Source organism: Callorhinchus milii, unplaced genomic scaffold, assembly GCF_018977255.1.
Source record: "Callorhinchus milii isolate IMCB2004 unplaced genomic scaffold, IMCB_Cmil_1.0 Scaffold24, whole genome shotgun sequence".
NCBI classification, from domain to species: domain Eukaryota; kingdom Metazoa; phylum Chordata; class Chondrichthyes; order Chimaeriformes; family Callorhinchidae; genus Callorhinchus; species Callorhinchus milii.
This window is the reverse complement of record NW_024704765.1, coordinates 583,892-600,878: the sequence shown is the minus strand read 5'-3', so window position 1 is coordinate 600,878 and position 16,987 is coordinate 583,892. Positions and strand designations below refer to the sequence as shown.

General features: G+C 49.2%; 1 protein-coding gene across 1 annotated transcript in view; it reads left to right on the top strand.

Moving 5' to 3' along the window:
- vps13d (vacuolar protein sorting 13 homolog D) overlaps positions 1–15,244 on the top strand; it is a 123,548-nt gene extending 108,304 nt beyond the window's left edge. The window contains exons 67-69 of the mRNA XM_042343811.1: positions 10,241–10,372; positions 13,577–13,817; positions 14,209–15,244. Coding sequence (XP_042199745.1) covers positions 10,241–10,372; positions 13,577–13,817; positions 14,209–14,340 — 505 coding nt within the window. The 3' untranslated portion in view covers positions 14,341–15,244. The remainder of the gene's footprint in view (positions 1–10,240; positions 10,373–13,576; positions 13,818–14,208) is intronic.
- Positions 15,245–16,987: the final 1,743 nt, after the last annotated feature.

The window sequence follows — 16,987 nt, the reverse complement described above, 5'->3', positions numbered from 1 at the left end:
TCCCTAAAAATCTCTTCTCCTTGTCCATTCTCACCCAGCCTCAAAGCCCTCTTGAAAATGTACAGTGTTCACTGCTCCTCCTTCCCAACCTGCACGTCCACCACCATCATTACTGCCAGCCACTTCAAGGCATTGGTCCATTATGAAAAATCATAATTACACCGAGCGCATTAGGCCCAGAAAAAAGAAAATCACGCATGTTTTTACAATTTAAATTTAGCATAATACTATCATCACCTCTTCAGAAAGATATGGAGGCCATTTTTCATAAATAGCACAATTATTTATATTTAGCCCATTTTTGTATTTATTTATGATTCATACTCCCAGTGCAGCTCTCTTCCCATCACTCTCCGGAGTGGGAGCAGGAGGTATGAGAGACAGTTCGAGTATATTACACAATATTAAGCCCCTACGTGCAGTGAAACATATGATGAGCGAAATTCCATGGGCGCATAATTGTGGAATTCCCATAAGGCCATTCAGTGTGAAAGGCACTATCCAAATGCAACTTGTTGTTGGGGCACACGGTATCAGGGCAGGTTGTTGATGTACTGCACTAAGTGCAGGCTCAGGGAAATGTTTCAGACACGGGGTGAAGCGCCGAGCACTCTGCTGTGCCATGTAAACAGCCAAAGAGAGAGAGAGAGACATAGAACATGCTGAACTCTTGAGTAGACAAGCGTGCGTGCAGCCAGGTGATCTGACCCTGCCTTGAACCCAGACATTATCAGCAATAGAGCTGTAATGGATCAGCCTCCCTGGTTCAGCCAGAGTTCAGCCAAAGTGTCCTGTTTTTCAAAAATATCCTGTCATGGATCTGTGGGCGTGTTATTTGCAGGCGGCTGTGTGGAGGTGTCGGATTTGGCAGAGAGGGTTTGAGCTGTATAAACAGCAGCAACCTAACAAGGGCAGGGCAGGGCGAAGGGACTCACACAACCACAACCACCTCTCATTACTGCAGCCTCTGTTTGCCTCCAGCAGCCTTCAACACAAAGTTCAGCTCTTGTTGGTCGGAACTTATTCTCATTCTGGCTTTGTGTCTCAGCTATATTATTGGGTGCAATAATTTTTCTCACACTTTTTTGCTCCGGTTTGTACCTGCGGTTTCATTGATGGAAACATTATATAGATCGAACATTCCAGCTCTACAACATCCCTTTATATAACTGTCTGTCTCACATCAACGGAAGCACTTTACAGAATGAGATTAATTTGAAACAAAGTGAATATTATTCGGGAGGTGAAAACGACTGCTCATCTGTTCCCTGAAATCCCATAAATAACAACGGGATGAGCAGAAATAAAAGCAGAAGTTGCTGGGAACACTCAGCAGATCAGACAGCATCTATGGAGAGAGAAGTGCAGTGCAGATAAGCAGTGCGTTTTGGAGGGTTGGGTTGAATAAAGGGGGAATGTGAGCCAAGGAACCCTGCAGAAAATGTATTTGTAATGACATCAGTGGGTGGGTAAGGGGCTTCCACCTGAATCACAAGGCAGACAGACTTGATCGAAATAGGGCTGCAGATCAGGAAATGAACAATAAACATGTATCAATACAGAATGTTGTAATCCAGCCAATCTGCCTGGTTTCCTCCAGATAAATCGGTGGCTGTTTTTTGGGACCTCACTCTGCACAAAAACAGTCACTACACTTGACAATAATTGCTGTGAAGCGCTCTGAGATGCTTTGAAGTTGTAGATGGTACAGAAGTGTTCTTTCTTTCAAACGTGTGGATCACCTGGCTGCATGCACACTTACTTGTTACGGCAAATGATGTGTTTTAACCTAATAATGAAAAACTTGATCCACCAAAGGGACAAATGTAGAATGCTGCCTAGAAAGTACCTGTGGTTTAGCATTTCCCTGCTGTGTGCTTGCTGATACCCGGTTCTGATGCACACGTTTGCTGCAGTCAGATTGTGGGCTGGATTGCTGCCAAGCCTCAGTTTAGTTCCTTTAACTGTTGTTTATTGTTAGTCGCTTATAACCACAAGTGCAGGAATTACGATTTGGTCAGAGACAATAAATATTTCATCAAGTAGAATAAAACGTTTATCCCTGAGCAGCCTACTGTGACGTTCAAAGTACAAGAATGGCCTGAAAACACCGCCCAGGGTGGGCCAAGCCATCCACTCAAATGTTTGAAACCGGTTCAAATCCACTCCCAATTAATGGGCACAGTTACCAGACACTCCCATGTTAGCTGGCATTGATCACTTCCATTTGCCCACGACTCGTGTTTGTAGCCACTGGGAAGAAGGCAGTGTGGAGCAGGGACCTGCTTGTCACCAAGAGCACCACAGTGTGCAGCCAACACAGTAGAATGGACCAACCCCACACCAAATACCAAGACTTTTGCTGGCAGGTTGGGAGGAGATTTGGCTGTTGGGACCTTTGTGACACACACACCTCTGATAACAATAATAATCTTCATTTGATTTAGTGTTTCAGAATCTGAACATCTCAAAGTGCTTCGCACGGAATTCCTGTTGTGCGTAGTGACTGCATTTATAGCCAACAGCACACCTATTTTTCACACAGCAGAGTTCCACGAACAGCCATGGAGTAAATGACCAATTAACCAGCACAATTATTGACCAGGAGAAACTCCATTCTCTCCTTGAGATATTTAACAGCCTCGGACAGGGTCTTGGTTTAATAACTTATCCAAAGGACGGTGACCTCCCCACCACCCCCCCCCCCCCCCCTCCCCTCAGAACAACATAGGAATATTAGCCTGGATATGGGGCTTAAACCCTACCACCAAAGCCACTCATATTAAACTCACCAAAATCTCTCGGAGAGTCCTTAAGTGGATTTGACCGCCCTTATTCAACAGATTGAAACTTGCAAGAGATGAAGTTGCAGGTCAGGGCCACTGGACAGTGGGCAGTTATTTCAAAAGGTTGTTAGTTTGGAATTCATAGAGGCTGCAACGAGAACAAAATTATATTTGTAAAGCGCCTTTCACGTCGGGAGGATGTCCCAAGGCGCTGAACAGTCGGGGATCAGGACCTGAGCGTTGTGGGGGGCAGGGTTGGGGTGAGGGAGAGCAGAGAGCAATAGGAAATAGGAGCTGGATAAACATCTGGGCAGTAAAAACATGAAGGGATGTGGGGGAAAGCTGGGAAGTGGGATTAACAATAAAAGCAATCGCAATGGCACGAACATGATGGGTGCTTGAAAAAGAGGAATATTAAAGAGAGTATGCGGGGTGAGGAGGGGGAGAGCAGGAAAGGGTGACCACACTCAGTGACTCATGTGGAGGAGAGCACCAGCGCAGAATGAATGGTCTGAATGGCCTGTTACTGTGGGGTATTATAAGCTACTCTGACAGTTATCCTGTGGCTGAACAGACTGTGGGCTTGGCTTGTGCACAAGATCGTGCCTCACTGACCTCCCGCTGAACCTGCCTAATTTCCATTTGGATCAAACAATCCCTTGGCTGAGCTAACAATGCCTCAGCCCCCACAGAATAAACCCGTTATTACCCAGTAACAAAGGGAGGCCCAGGAATGCTGCTGTAGCTTTCCCCTCTCCAAATCCCACAGACATGTGGAAAATGGAGAATATGAGCTCCGCAATCGATATGAAAGGGAGCATTTGTCCCACTGATTGTAGGCTGGGCGGGAGCCAGGCCCAGCCTGACCAGCAGCTGAACCATGTTGTTAGGCATATAGCAACCGTGAGCACTGGGCGTAGGGGATGGGGGTGGGGGGGCAACAGGCGATGAGTTACCAGGCTTCAGCCAGGAGTTTACATGCAGAGTGGAGTGTGTGTGTGTGGGCACGTAATTAAGATACATTTTCCTCTGGTACAGAGCGTGTTGATTTGCCTTCCCTTCTGAATTGCACTCAATGAGTATATCTTATGGTGTTTAAATTTAGAAATTCCTCGAGAGTCTGGAGTGTGGATCACACGGGCAGACTGGCAATGCTTCTTCCCTCCCCCACACCCCACCAAAGTCCATGAGGCCAGTCACGTACCACGTCATATTGAGGCTAGATTTCAGTCACAAGGTTTGACTCTTCCAATTAGTAAACTCTGAGCTGCTCCCAGTCAGGTTATGTGTGGTGTACATGTATGGACTTCTCATGCTGGTTTACCTACTCTTAATCATGGTGATGTGACAAGTGTCACATTCTGTGTCAGATTCCCAACTGACCCGCGCGCGCCCCCCCCCCCAAAAAAAAGACGCATTTCCCTTTTAAATGTTTCTTATTTCACTGAAACCTTGATAAGATTGGTATGATCCCTAGAATAATATAATCCTTACATTTGGTGTAGCGCCCTTCACATTGGGAGGACACCCTGAAGGGCTTCAAATTCTAGAGCCTCCTCGATCCTTTCCTCTCTGGCATCATCCTCATGAGCCTAGGCTGCCCTCTCTCTACCACTCTATAATGTGGCCCCAAAACTGGCCACAATATTTCATCCGTGGCCTCAACAATGTCTGATACATTGTTCATCATCTTTATCCAGTGTATGTCACCCAGACCCCTGTTTGCCCTTTTTTGCGGCTTCTCTACCCGTAATCAGTTTGTATTATTCCTCATTAAATGTTAACACAGTTTGTTAACCCTCGGCATTAATAGCCACTTTTGGGAAAGTATTCTATAATTTAATAGTCGGGACTATCACTGGGTGAGTGACTGGGGCTGAGCTGGCCCTGTGGCCTGCCAATGAAAGATCACAATCAAGTTCATTTGCAAAAGCTTAATTTAAATTCCCCCCTAACCTTTCCAGTAATAATTGTTACTCATTTGCCCCTGGAATAATCTTCCACTGACGCTCACACACTGTCACATCAGAGCTCAGGACACCCACAGAGCACCTGCCTTGTGGGCTTGGTGTACCACACAGCCTGTCTGTGAGCACAGAGTGTTTCCTCACACATACAGGAGACCTCCAGAAGCCATTCACTAATCGCTGTGTTCTCTACACAAAGTTTTGCAGTGTTCACCCTGACAGACAGTCAATAAGGCATTTGTTCTTGTGTCATGTCAGTCTGTCATCGTGGCTTTCCTGCTGTTCCAGCTGTGCCTTGCATCAGAATCTCCTTTCCTTCCAACTCCCCAGCCAGCCTTCCTTCTGAGAATTCCTGGGACACATTGGGAGAAAATGGGAAGTTAACCCTTTGGTGACAACCTCAGGAGGTTAGAGGGAATTTCTTAACTCTGTTTTACCAGAGTGTGGTTATTAAGGCTGGATCAGTAGATTTATTTAAAAAGAAGCTGAATAAACAGTAAAAACATTGAAGGATATGGGGAAAGATCTGGGAAAGCGATTAATAATGCAGGGCACTTTAGGAGAGCCCTGCAACAGACATGATTGGCTGAATGGCCACTTTCTGCGCAGAAATGTCTGTTTATGTGGAGTCCTGTAGCTCAGTGGTTAGAGCTCTGCCCTCACAAGCGAGAGACATGGGTATGATTCCCAGGCAGGGCGAAACGTTGGGCAAGTTTCCTTACCCTCACAGCCTCTGTTTACCTAGCAGTAAATAGGAACCCGGTTTTTAGTCGATTGATGGATCGCTTTTCCGGGGATAATAATCCCTTTAAAAAGGTTTCACCCACAAATTATACAGTATATTCTGTGAAGCGCTTTGAGACGTCTCGCTTTGAGTCGGGGAGCGGCGGCAGGACAACGCGGGGAGGAGCCTGGGCCTACTGACCCAGGTACTTAAACACGACGCCGGAGCGAGTTCAGCCCCGGGGGCGGTGTGGGGGCGGAGCGGTGGAACTGCTGACGTCAGAGATTAGTTTTCGGGGCGTGCGCGCGCAACAAAAAAAAAACTCTCTGCGCCCCCCCCCCCCCAGGGCTCACATCAGAGCCCACTATGGTCCTGTTGCGTTTGCTGCCCCAATCTACGGGATAATGCCATCCACCTGACCGCTCGCTCCCGGTCCCCGCGTGCGCACTATGGCTGCCGCTTTGACCCGAGCCCCCTCACCCCCTCCCTCCCGCCCCCCTCCTCTCTCCCCCCAAACCCTCCCCCGCTCTCTCCTCTCTCTCCGTCCCTCTTGCCTTCTATCCCCACTTGACCCTCCCACAACCTCCCTCTGCTCCAGCCTGGGAATCCTCCGCCGGGCTCACCGTGGCACTCGGCGTTGGCTGTCCAGCAGCAGCCACACCGACTGCCCCATTCCCCACCACACTCGCCACCCACCCCGGACACAGACCCGGGGAGTCAACCTCTCCTCCCTCATCCCCATTCCCCCACCCCTGCCTCACAACCTGGACCCCCCTCCCCTCCCACACACCCTTCTGTCAACCGCTCCCTCCACATCGGACTGCAAAATGTCCGCTCCCTCTGCAACAAGGCCCTGGTCATCAACGATCTCATCCTTGATGAGAACGTTGATATCATGGCCTTAACAGAAACCGGGCTCACCCCAGGCGACACCTTCCCCCTCACGGAGGCCACGCCACCCGGCTACACCTCCCACCACATCCCTCGCCCCAACCGCCGTGGCGGTGGTGTTGCCCTTATCTCAAGGACACCACTTGCCCTATCCCCTTACTCCACTGGCTCTTTCCCCTCCTTTGAGCACCTCACCCTCTCCCACCCCTCATTCCTCTCCCTTAAAATCCTCCTCCTCTACCGGCCCCCTAAAACCTCTCCCACCTTCATCTCTGACATTTCAACACTCCTCACATCTCTTTGCCTCTGCTCCGATCGCCTCATCATCCTGGGCGACTTTAACCTACACTTCACCCCCTCCTGCTCCATCTCCACAGACTTCTCTTCCCTGCTCTCCTCACTCAACCTCTCCTTACACATAAACTCCCCCACTCACAGTCACAGCCACCCACTCGATTTGGTGATCACCCGGGGCCTCAGTGTCTCGGATGTCACTATTACCGACAAGGCCATCTCTGACCACTACTTCATCTCCTTCACCACCTCCACCCCCCTCCCCACCTCCACCAGACCCACCACCATCTTCTACCGCCCTTGGAAGAAGTTACCCCCACAATCCCTAACCGATGCCTTGGAGTCCTCTGAACTCCTCTCCCTCTGGCCTTCAACCCTCACCGACCCCTCTTCTCCTCTCTCCCTCCTCCACAATACCCTCTCCTCCACACTCGATACTCTGCCCCCATCACTTCCCGCACTGTCTCCTACTCAACCACAAGACCCGTTTTCCTCCACAACCCGACTCCTCCGTCCCCCCCGCCATCCCGCGCAGGTCATCTCCTCCAACCTTCACTGCGAGAAGATGCTGGATTTCCTTGAATCCAAGATCAAGGGAATTCGCTCCGCGGTCACTTCCCCTCCAACATCCACCAACCCCTCACCCCCTCACTCCCACACTCCGACTGCTACCCATCCTTCCCTACTCACTTTTGTACCTGTTTCCCCACCCTCTGTCACCAAACTCTTCCTATCCCTAAAACCAACCACCTGCTCCCTTGACCCCATCCCCACTCCACTCCTTATCTCCCAGCTCCACTTTCTTGCTCCGCATATCACCGACATCATCAACCTGTCCCTCTCCTCTGGCTCTGTCCCCATTCCCTTAAAAACTGCCACCATCACGCCCACCCTGAAAAAACCCTCCCTTGATGCGTCGCAGCTATCAAGCTACCGGCCCATCTCCAACCTCCCCTTTCTCTCCAAGGTCCTGGAAAGAGTTGTCGCCTCCCAACTGCGCTCTTTCCTTTCCACCCATTCTCTTTTCGAACCCCTTCAGTCAGGTTTCCGTGCTGCCCATAGCACAGAAACTGCCCTGGTCAAGGTCACCAATGATATCCTGACCATCTGTGACCAGGGCTCCCTCTGTCTCCTCGTCCTCCTCGACCTATCGGCAGCATTCGATACGGTCGACCACGCTATCCTACTCCACCGCTTGTCCTCCCACCTCAACCTTCAAGGCACTGTCCTTGAGTGGTTTAGGTCGTACCTCTCCCACCGTCTTCACTTTGTCTCGACGAATGGCTTCTCCTCCACCCCCCGCACTGTCTCATGTGGTGTCCCTCAGGGCTCTGTCCTCGGTCCCCTCCTCTTCACCCTCTATATGCTCCCCCTGTGGTGACATCATCCGCAGACATGGAGTTAACTTCCACATGTATGCGGATGACACCCAACTCTACCTTTCCTCCTCTACTCTCAACTCCACGACCACCGATGTCCTGACAGCTGCCTGTCCGACATCGAGTCCTGGACGAGAGACAACTTTCTTCAGCTCAACGTGCGAAAAACCGAGGCCCTCCTGATTGGCTCACGTCAGCGCCTCCGCACCTCAGGCGCTGACACCATCAGCATCCAAGGCTGCACTCTCCACCTCTCAAAGCCATCAGGAACCTCGGGGTTTTGTTCGACCCTGAGCTGTCCTTTCTCCCTCACATCCGCACCACAACTGGCACCGCCTTCCATCACCTCCGGAACATCGCCAGACTACGGCACTACCTCACCCCTCACGCGGCTGAAACCCTGGTTCACGCCTTTGTCACCTCAAGGCTGGACTATGGGAACTCTCTCCTCGCCGGCCTTCCCGCCACCTCCCTCCACACAGCAGGTCATTCAGAACTCTGCAGCTCGTGTACTGTCCCGCACCAGGCTTCGCGACCACATCACTCCCACCCTCTCGCTCGCCTCCACTGGCTCCCCATCCCCCAGAGGATTGATTTCAAGATCCTCATCCTCACCTACAAGGCCATTCACGGCCTTGCTCCCTCCTACCTCTCCAACCTACTATCCCCCTACCTACCTGCCCGTACCCTCCGTTCCTCCGGCTCCGGTCTGCTCCACGTCCCCCGCCCCAACCGCCCTACCATCGGTGGTCGGGCCTTCAGCCTCTCAGCCCCCAGGCTCTGGAACTCTATCCCCCAGTGCCTTCGCCGCTTCCTCCCTCTCCTCCTTCAAGGCCGGTCTCAAAACCTTTCTCTTTGACCGTACCTTCAGCTCCCCTCTCGACTCTCTTCCCTCCTTCTCGCTCCCTCCCTCCCCTCACTCTGACCATTTCCCCCCTCCTCGCTCCCTCCCTTCCCTCCCCTCACCCTGACCATTTCCCCCCAATGCTCGGGTCATGACCCAACTGTGCAGCGCCTTGGGACGTCCTCCTGACGTGAAAGGCGCTTTATAAATGGAATCTTGTTGTTGTTGTTGTTGTCTCGGAGACTTGATAAGGCACTACATCTGACATATGGACATTTGAACTTACATGATGCACCTCTATTCTGTTTTCTTTCAAACCTGCAAATGTTCGTCGTGCAGCATATGTGTGACTACAAGCTAATAACAGACCCGCAGAGAGACGCTTAATGATTTGTGAACAAGTGATTTGGCTTTCAGCCTGGCTCAGTGGAGCACACTCGCCACTCGCTCAGATGGTTCTAGGTTCAAGCCCAGCTTTGTCGTGTTCACCCTTGGAATCACAGTCTAAACTGATGCTCCAATGCAGTGCTTGTGGGGGGGGGTTTGCATCGTTGGATGCATCGTACTTCAGATGAGATGTTAAACCAAGAATATTAAAGATCTCATGACACTATTGGAAAAGAGAAGGAAGTTTGGCCCAGGGCTCAGGCCAACAATCTCCCCCAATAAAATTGGTCGCCATTCCATGGCTGATTTGTGGGTTGCTGCTGTGTGCAAATTGTCGTTTCGTCCACAAAATACGAGGTCACTTCACGTAACTGTATATCGTGTAAAGCACTCTGGGACGATCTTCCAACGTGAAAGGCGCTTTACCAAATGCAAGGATTATTATTATTATTATGTGGGCAAAATCATAGTCAGCCCAGGTACTCACAGTTGAACAGCAACCGTCACAAAACACAGGTTTGAGGGCCATCCAGAGAATAGATTGTTTTTTAAAAAAAACTAAGTTGACATGCATGCCTGGGGGTGAGCGATAATAATCATAATCCTTGCATTTGATATAGCGCCTCATCACATCTTCTAGACGTCTCAAAGCGCTTCACAGAATATACTGTAAAGTGAATTGACTATATTTGTGGGTTAAACGCGGCAGCCAATTGCGTACAGCAGATTCCACAAACAGTCGTGGATTGAGTGAACAATTAATTATTATTATGACCAACTTATTACCTTCTGACTCAGAGGGAAGAGTGAGTGTTACCTACTGAGCCAGGCTGGCACGTAAAAAAGTGACACATTAAAATAACGAAGGGAATGGTATATGTGGCGTTTGGAGGAGGTTCCAGCCTGCTGCTGTAATGGGTCTAACCAAACCGTCTAACCCAAGCCTCTCTTGTTTGCATGTCTAACAGGACACAGATCCAGCGAATTCGAAAGCCCCGCTGCTGTATCGGACCACACGGCCTTCTTCCCAGGTACTCAGAAAAGCAATCCGAAGGACAGGAGCAGCTCTTCAGGCTGACTGACAACATTCAGGCTGAATTGTAAGTGTCTGGAGCAGGCACTGAGCCTAGATAAAGTCTGTAACCACCTCTGTGTTACCCTTCACGAGTCATTAATACCCCATTTACTCTACCAGCAACCAAGGAACTAATATTGCAACAACAAGAAATTGCATTTATTTCACGCCAGGAGGACGACCCAAGGTGTTGGGTTTGCACCCGAGAGTTGAATTTGAGCAGGGTGGGAGCAAGGAGGGGGGAAGACACGTAAAGAGAAAGGTCTTGAGATGGACCTTGAAGGAGCCAAAGAAGGGGGTGAGATGAACGAATGGAATTCCTGGGGGCAGAGAGGCTGAGAGCCTGGTGGAGAATATGAAGCAGGCCAGTGCCCGCTGAGCAGAGGGAGCAGGAGCCGTGATAAGAGTTTAGCAGGTCACAGAGGTAGGTAAGGTGGAGCAAGGCCATCGGGGGCTTTAGAAGTGAGGACGAGGATCTTGAACTCGATAAAATGCTGCTTTTCCCTCTCCTCATTTCCCAATCCAAGGGTTTGGGAAAATTCTTAAAATCAGTCAAAATTTCGAAGCAGATTTGCCAAAGTTTAGTTCTTAAAAAATAAATTGGGCTTGAATTCAAGAATTTTTTAAAATTTGGAAAAATGAAACTTTCAGAGAATGAGGTTAGGACCATGTGGAATTCAGGACTCTGCTGTGCTTCCTGCATTGACATTGTCCACAGTAAAACTACACACTTGGTCACTCAGCTTCTGCACAGTGAGAACTTGGGTTCTGCTTAAACGCAAACGCTTTTGAATCAGGTCATAGAATCGTGCAGCACAGAATGAGGCCATTCGGCCCATCGTGCCTGTGTCAGCTCTTTAAAAGAACTATCAACTAGTTCCACTCCCCCGCTCTTACTCCATAGCCTTGAAAAAAAATTTAAGTGCCTATCCAGTTTCTCCCCTGTATACTCTATCAAAGCCCATCATAATTTTGAACATCTCTATTAAGTCTCCCCTCAACCTTCTCCGCTCTAACGAGAATAATCCCAGGCTCTCTAGTCTCTCCACACAATTGCAGTCCCTCATCCCTGGTATCATTCTTGTAAATCTCCTCTGCACCCTTTTCAAGGCTCTGACATCCTTCCTAACGTGTGGTGCCCAGAATTGGACACAATACTCCAGCTGAGGCCTAATCAGCAACATAACTTCCTTGCTGTTATGTACTCTACTTATAAAGCCATCGATCCCATATCCCATTCATGCCTGTTCAGGGGGATATCAAAGATCTTGTAGTACTGTAGGGCAACCTATATAGTGCCCCAGGCCCTGTTATAAAGAGGACAATGTCCAGGTTGTCACTGATGTCACTCACTGTGCATGAAGCACGGCTGATGTTCCCTCCATTGTGAAGAGACATGAGGGTGCAGGAAGTGATGTTAGCGGTGACCTGACAAATCCGGAGTTCGTCGATGGCAGGCTCTGGATGGAGCGATTGGGATTGTCAGGTAAGCAAATAATGGGGTCCGTTTTTGAGCTAACACAGGTTTTAGCGAGGGTGCTCTAATTGGGGGGCTGTTCCGCATTGGGCAGAGCACACAATGTTGAGTCTGTGGAGAGGTTGGAATGCTGAAAGCTGGATTTCTGGGTCCGTTGATGCTCCCAGGCGTCAGACAGTTTAGAAAGTGCAGCCACTGTTCTTCCTAATCGATTCCAGATGAACTCAAGTTCAGCCAGCGTTTCATTTCCTGGCCACGCTGCAGTAATTGCTTTCTGCTTTGCTGGAGTAATTCCACACTACCTGGAGGCTTACATCAGGCTCGCTTGCTCTCCGTTCTGTCCTCACTGCACTCGGTCCCAATGCTTGAATTCAGCCTTAATGAAACCTTATTCAACATCTAGAAACAATCTAGAATCAAAATGCTCCAATCTAGCAGCAATCCTTGGGCTGTGCAAAATGTGTACAAATCTGTTGATGTTTAGCCAGTTCTTTGCATTCCCTGGTGAGGTGGAAATTTTACTTTCCCATTCCACGCTTTCCACATATCTCTACCATCGCGCCTGATTGCTCCAGCATGTTTCTTTTGTTTTTAAAAATGTTTCTGTGAGGTTGCTGGTTTCCAGTGACCACACAGCTCTGTGTGTCTCGGGCACTGACTCCTCAGAGAAAAATGGGTAAGAAAGAAATACGTTGCTGTAGTGCTGCACAGCTTTATCACATCGCAACAGCAAAGTGGAGAGGTATTTGTTCATGACCTGGCATCTCCCTATCTCTCCAACCCGCTTACCCCCCAACCCACCACCTGTTGCCTCTTCTCGATTGGCTCTGGCTTCCTGCTTGTCCGTCGTGCCCTCTGTTCCACCATTGATGGCTGCACTTTCAGCCACTACGCCCCGAAACTCTGGAACACTCCCTCTGTCCCTCCACCTTGTCCTTCCCTCCCCATCTTGAGGTCGCGCCTGAAGACCTTCCACTTCGACTGTGCCTACGGTCACCTCCCCCCGGCTCAGCGTCATACTGTCAAGTACTCTGGGACTCTGCCCTGTGTGAGGGACGCTGTGTGTAAATGCAAGCTGCTGTTATCATCTTACCCAAGAGACAAACAATCCAGGTTCCCCAGGGCTGCACTGGACTGTCAGCCTGGACTGTGATCCGAGCTCTAAACTCTTTGCAAACTTTCAGAAATAATTTTTCTAACCAAAATATGTGAAATTGTTTGATGGGGATGGGGGATGGAACCGGCGGCGAGAGGAGACTCATTTTGGTGAATCAACAGGGACAGAGCAACTGGCTGGGGACAATGGGGACTTGCCAGAGGCTGAGATCAGATGTTTGCCCAGTGACTGTGCAGCTGAACCAGCTTGTGTTTTTGCAGAGCCTCGGCACATTGAAACATTTCAAAGCACTTCGCAAAGCAATCAAGTGCGGTGATGGTTTGTGCAGGCAAACGCAGCAGCCAATGTAGGTGCAGTGTGGGAATAACAACCTCAGCCACTTTATCTGCAGGAAACCCGACCTTCCCAATAGTGACATGGTATAGAATGTCAACCTGAAGACAAGACATGGCCTCAATTTAGCAGCTCTTTACTACACTTTAGTAGCCAGATATTTCGTTGTGATGACTCTATAGTTTGTTGGGGTGCAGGTTAAATGTTGATGTAAGTTGTGTACTGATTCTGTTGTGCTTTGCTTGGGTCCAATCCCTCTCACTATCACATCACATTCCTGACTGCAAGTTCTGTATTTTCAGCTTCATTGCGGTGGAGCAGATCGACAGTTACAGTGTCCTCATCTCCTCCAAGGTAGTGTACTTCCTAAATCACGGCAAATACATCGACCGAGACGCCATCTTCTTGGAGGTCAAATATGATGACCTCTACCACTGCCTTATCACCAAGGATCACGGGAAGGCTTACCTGCAGCTGACCAAAAAGGCCGAGAATTCGAGCAGTGGCGTGGCCATCCCAGGGCCGTCACACAACAAGCCAATGGTGTGTACAGTCCCTCCCTCCCCCTCCTCCCCGCGCAGCCCATCCATTTAGTTTTTCCGGGGAGAATAATCCCTTAAAAAATAATAATAATAATTTGGTCACTCAATCCACAACTGTTTGTAGGACACTTCTGTGCGCAATTGGCTGCCACATTTCGCCCACAAGATATACAGTCAGTTCACTTTACAGTATATCCTGTGAAGTGCTTTGAGACGTCTCGAAGACATGATAAGGCGCTGTATCAAATGCAATGATTATTATTATTATAATCTGGGGCTAAATAAGCCAATGTTTTTACCTACAAAAATTGCAAACTTGATGTGTCTACTGTGAATCATTCAAGCTTATTTGACGTTCTTACTTTCTCACTCTCTCTCACTGGCTCTCTCAGGTCCATGTGAAGTCCGAGTCGTTGGCTGTGAAGATCTCCCAGGAAATTAACTACGCAAAAAGCCTTTATTACGAGCAGCAGCTCAAGCTACAAGCCAATGAGAGCCAAGAGCACCTGGAGCTGGACTCCTAGAGGCCTCCCGTCCCTAACCTCGCCCTCACCTGTACCCCATCGCTGGCCAATGGAGTGGGGGGATCCCCAACAAACAGCACCAAGCGACGGGAATCCGGCCCACCACCCCCACTGGAACAACTCCGGATGAGTGTGATGACTTTATTTCCTTTTTTTGATCGCTATTTTGGTGAGCGAGCCTGGAGGAGGGAAAGGGTGAGGGGGATGTGGTGAGGCAGTTTATCACGGAAACTCGATGGCAAAAATTGAGAGGCTTCTGTCCAAATTGTATTTTACATTTTATATATTTACAACACACAAAAAAAATTTATGGCAACAGAATAAGAATTCTTTATTTTACTAACCTGTACATAGGTGTAATATTATTTTCTTGTAAGTATTCAGAAGGATCTCAAGGACACATTGTGTACAGAGGCTGCTGCTGTGTAATGTAATGTTTCAGAGCGGGTGCTGGCAAACTTGGTCACTTCCATGACTTTATTGCACTAAACATTAAGCGGCAATGCAACCCAGTTTGGTCAGGAGGGGCTTCCCCCCACTGCTTTCCACTCCTCTCATGTTCTACCCCACCACCGCACAGGCCATTCGCAAAGGCAATGAGGGGGTGGTGCGGGGGCGCTGGCTACTCTGGGGAAGAGTGGGGGAGTTTTGGGGTCCCAGAGAAGCTGGTAATCTTTATAAAGTGGATGAAAATTGTCACTGATGGGGGGTGTGATAGGGTAATGGGGGTTGGGAGGGGACACTTTTTCCAGTGTTAAGTGAGTGGCCTAAACAGGAAGGAGTGCTGAGAGGAGGAAAAACACCTGCCCAGCCTCGTTATTCTCCATTAGGCTGCTTTGAATGTGGAGACCACCATCTCTATTGTTATCGTGACCTCCCCCACCCCCCCAAACCAGGACGCCCAACCCCCACCCCTAGCCCCCCCCCCCACCACCACCACACACACGTGTTTTGAGTTAAGAGACGCACTGACATTGTAAATCTGACTGGCATTGCTGAGCAATTGACTGTGTGTGTACGTGTGTGGCTGTCTTTGTGAATACGTGTAAGTGGGTCAATTTTGGCTCGTCTCCATGTGTATCGTGTCTTGGTTTGTGTGAGTTGGCTGCCTGGCTGTGCGTGTCTGTGTGGAGGGGGTGACTGTGTGTGTTTGTGGGAAGTGTGTGGGGGCCGAGGGTCAGTTTGAGGGGGGTTGTGTTGAAGCCAGTAGCCAAGTAATTGCTTCTCCACAATAACAGGGAATGTATTCACATACACGGGAAGCGTGTACATGTTTAGCACAAGAACACGAGCAACCCACAGTAGTTAAAGCTCTGTATAAGCAAAGAGTATCTATGTGCAACCCCAGTAATAATCCAATGGGCCTTATCAATGTAACCTGGATACGTGTGGGTGTGTGAGTGAGTGTGTGTGTGTTTGTCGGGCAAATTCCTGTGAAGTTATTTTGTTGGTTTGATTTCTGTCACGAATCTACGACTGAGTGATATGAACAGTCGGATTCTCGAGCGACAGCGATCAATCAGATTTCAGGCTCTGATGGAATGTGTTACAGGGCAGCATCGCTCTGTCTGTCTTTCGGTGTTGATGGAGGGCTCAGCCTGTGTGAGACTTTCCCCTACGATCTGCCTGAAACATCATCACAGGCTTTCTGGTTACTACAGGGGAGGTTTGGGTCAAATCGGGTTTGTATCTTCCTGTTATCTTCCATTTCACAGGGTTTTTTCCCCCCCCTTCACTGACATAAACAGATCTTTTTGTGCAATTTTTAATCATAAAATAAAATGAATTAAAATGCAAAGTGAGCCGAGTGTGTGGCAATGTATCATAGCAAAGGCAGGAGAGGAGTCTTGTCTTACGGCCATTTCTGGTTCCTTACAAGGGATTTACTTAAACCCTCCCCCCACCCCTTTGGAATAGGGTTATTTTTTCAGGAGATCGTTAAAAGATCCCGAAAAGAAGGTACTTTCTCTCTTCTAGTGTCCTGGTCAACCATCGCCCAGATATAATTGGTCATTCATTCAGTGACTAATTTGCAGAACTAAGCATAAATGGGCTGCCGTGTACACTTACAGATACACAGTCACTACACTTCATACAGTCCACTCGAACGCAAGGATTATTATTATTAAACATCGGGTCAATGGGAGGCTGATCCAGTAATAGTCAGGAGGTGGCATTACCCACTGATGTGGGACAACCCGGTAAGGAATGAAAGTCGTTTTGTGAAGTGAAGTCAGTTTATAACACGAGGCAAAGATAAATAGTGTGCGCCGGATTAGGTTACAGTTTAAATGGCTGAGGCCGAGGCAGGGGAATCAATCGTGGGATGTGCTTCTCCTGTTGACCGGTTGAGCAGAGCCTTTCTCTAGTCTGTCCTCACATTCTCTCCATTACTCACTTTGATTGGCAGTTTCATGAGGTTAGGTAGGCTGACCCCTCTGCAGGGGGTAGGGGCGACAGTTCACATCCCATTTACCCCTGAGCTCACACGAGGCTCCAACCCAGGCTCGGGAGACGGTCAGCCTGCGATTGCTATGCCAAGAGAGCGTGATGGATGACCAGCCTGCTCCAGGCTGACACTTAACAACTTAATTCTGATCTAATAGCACGGGACTCCAGTGACCCCCTCCGCTCCCTGCAATAGCAT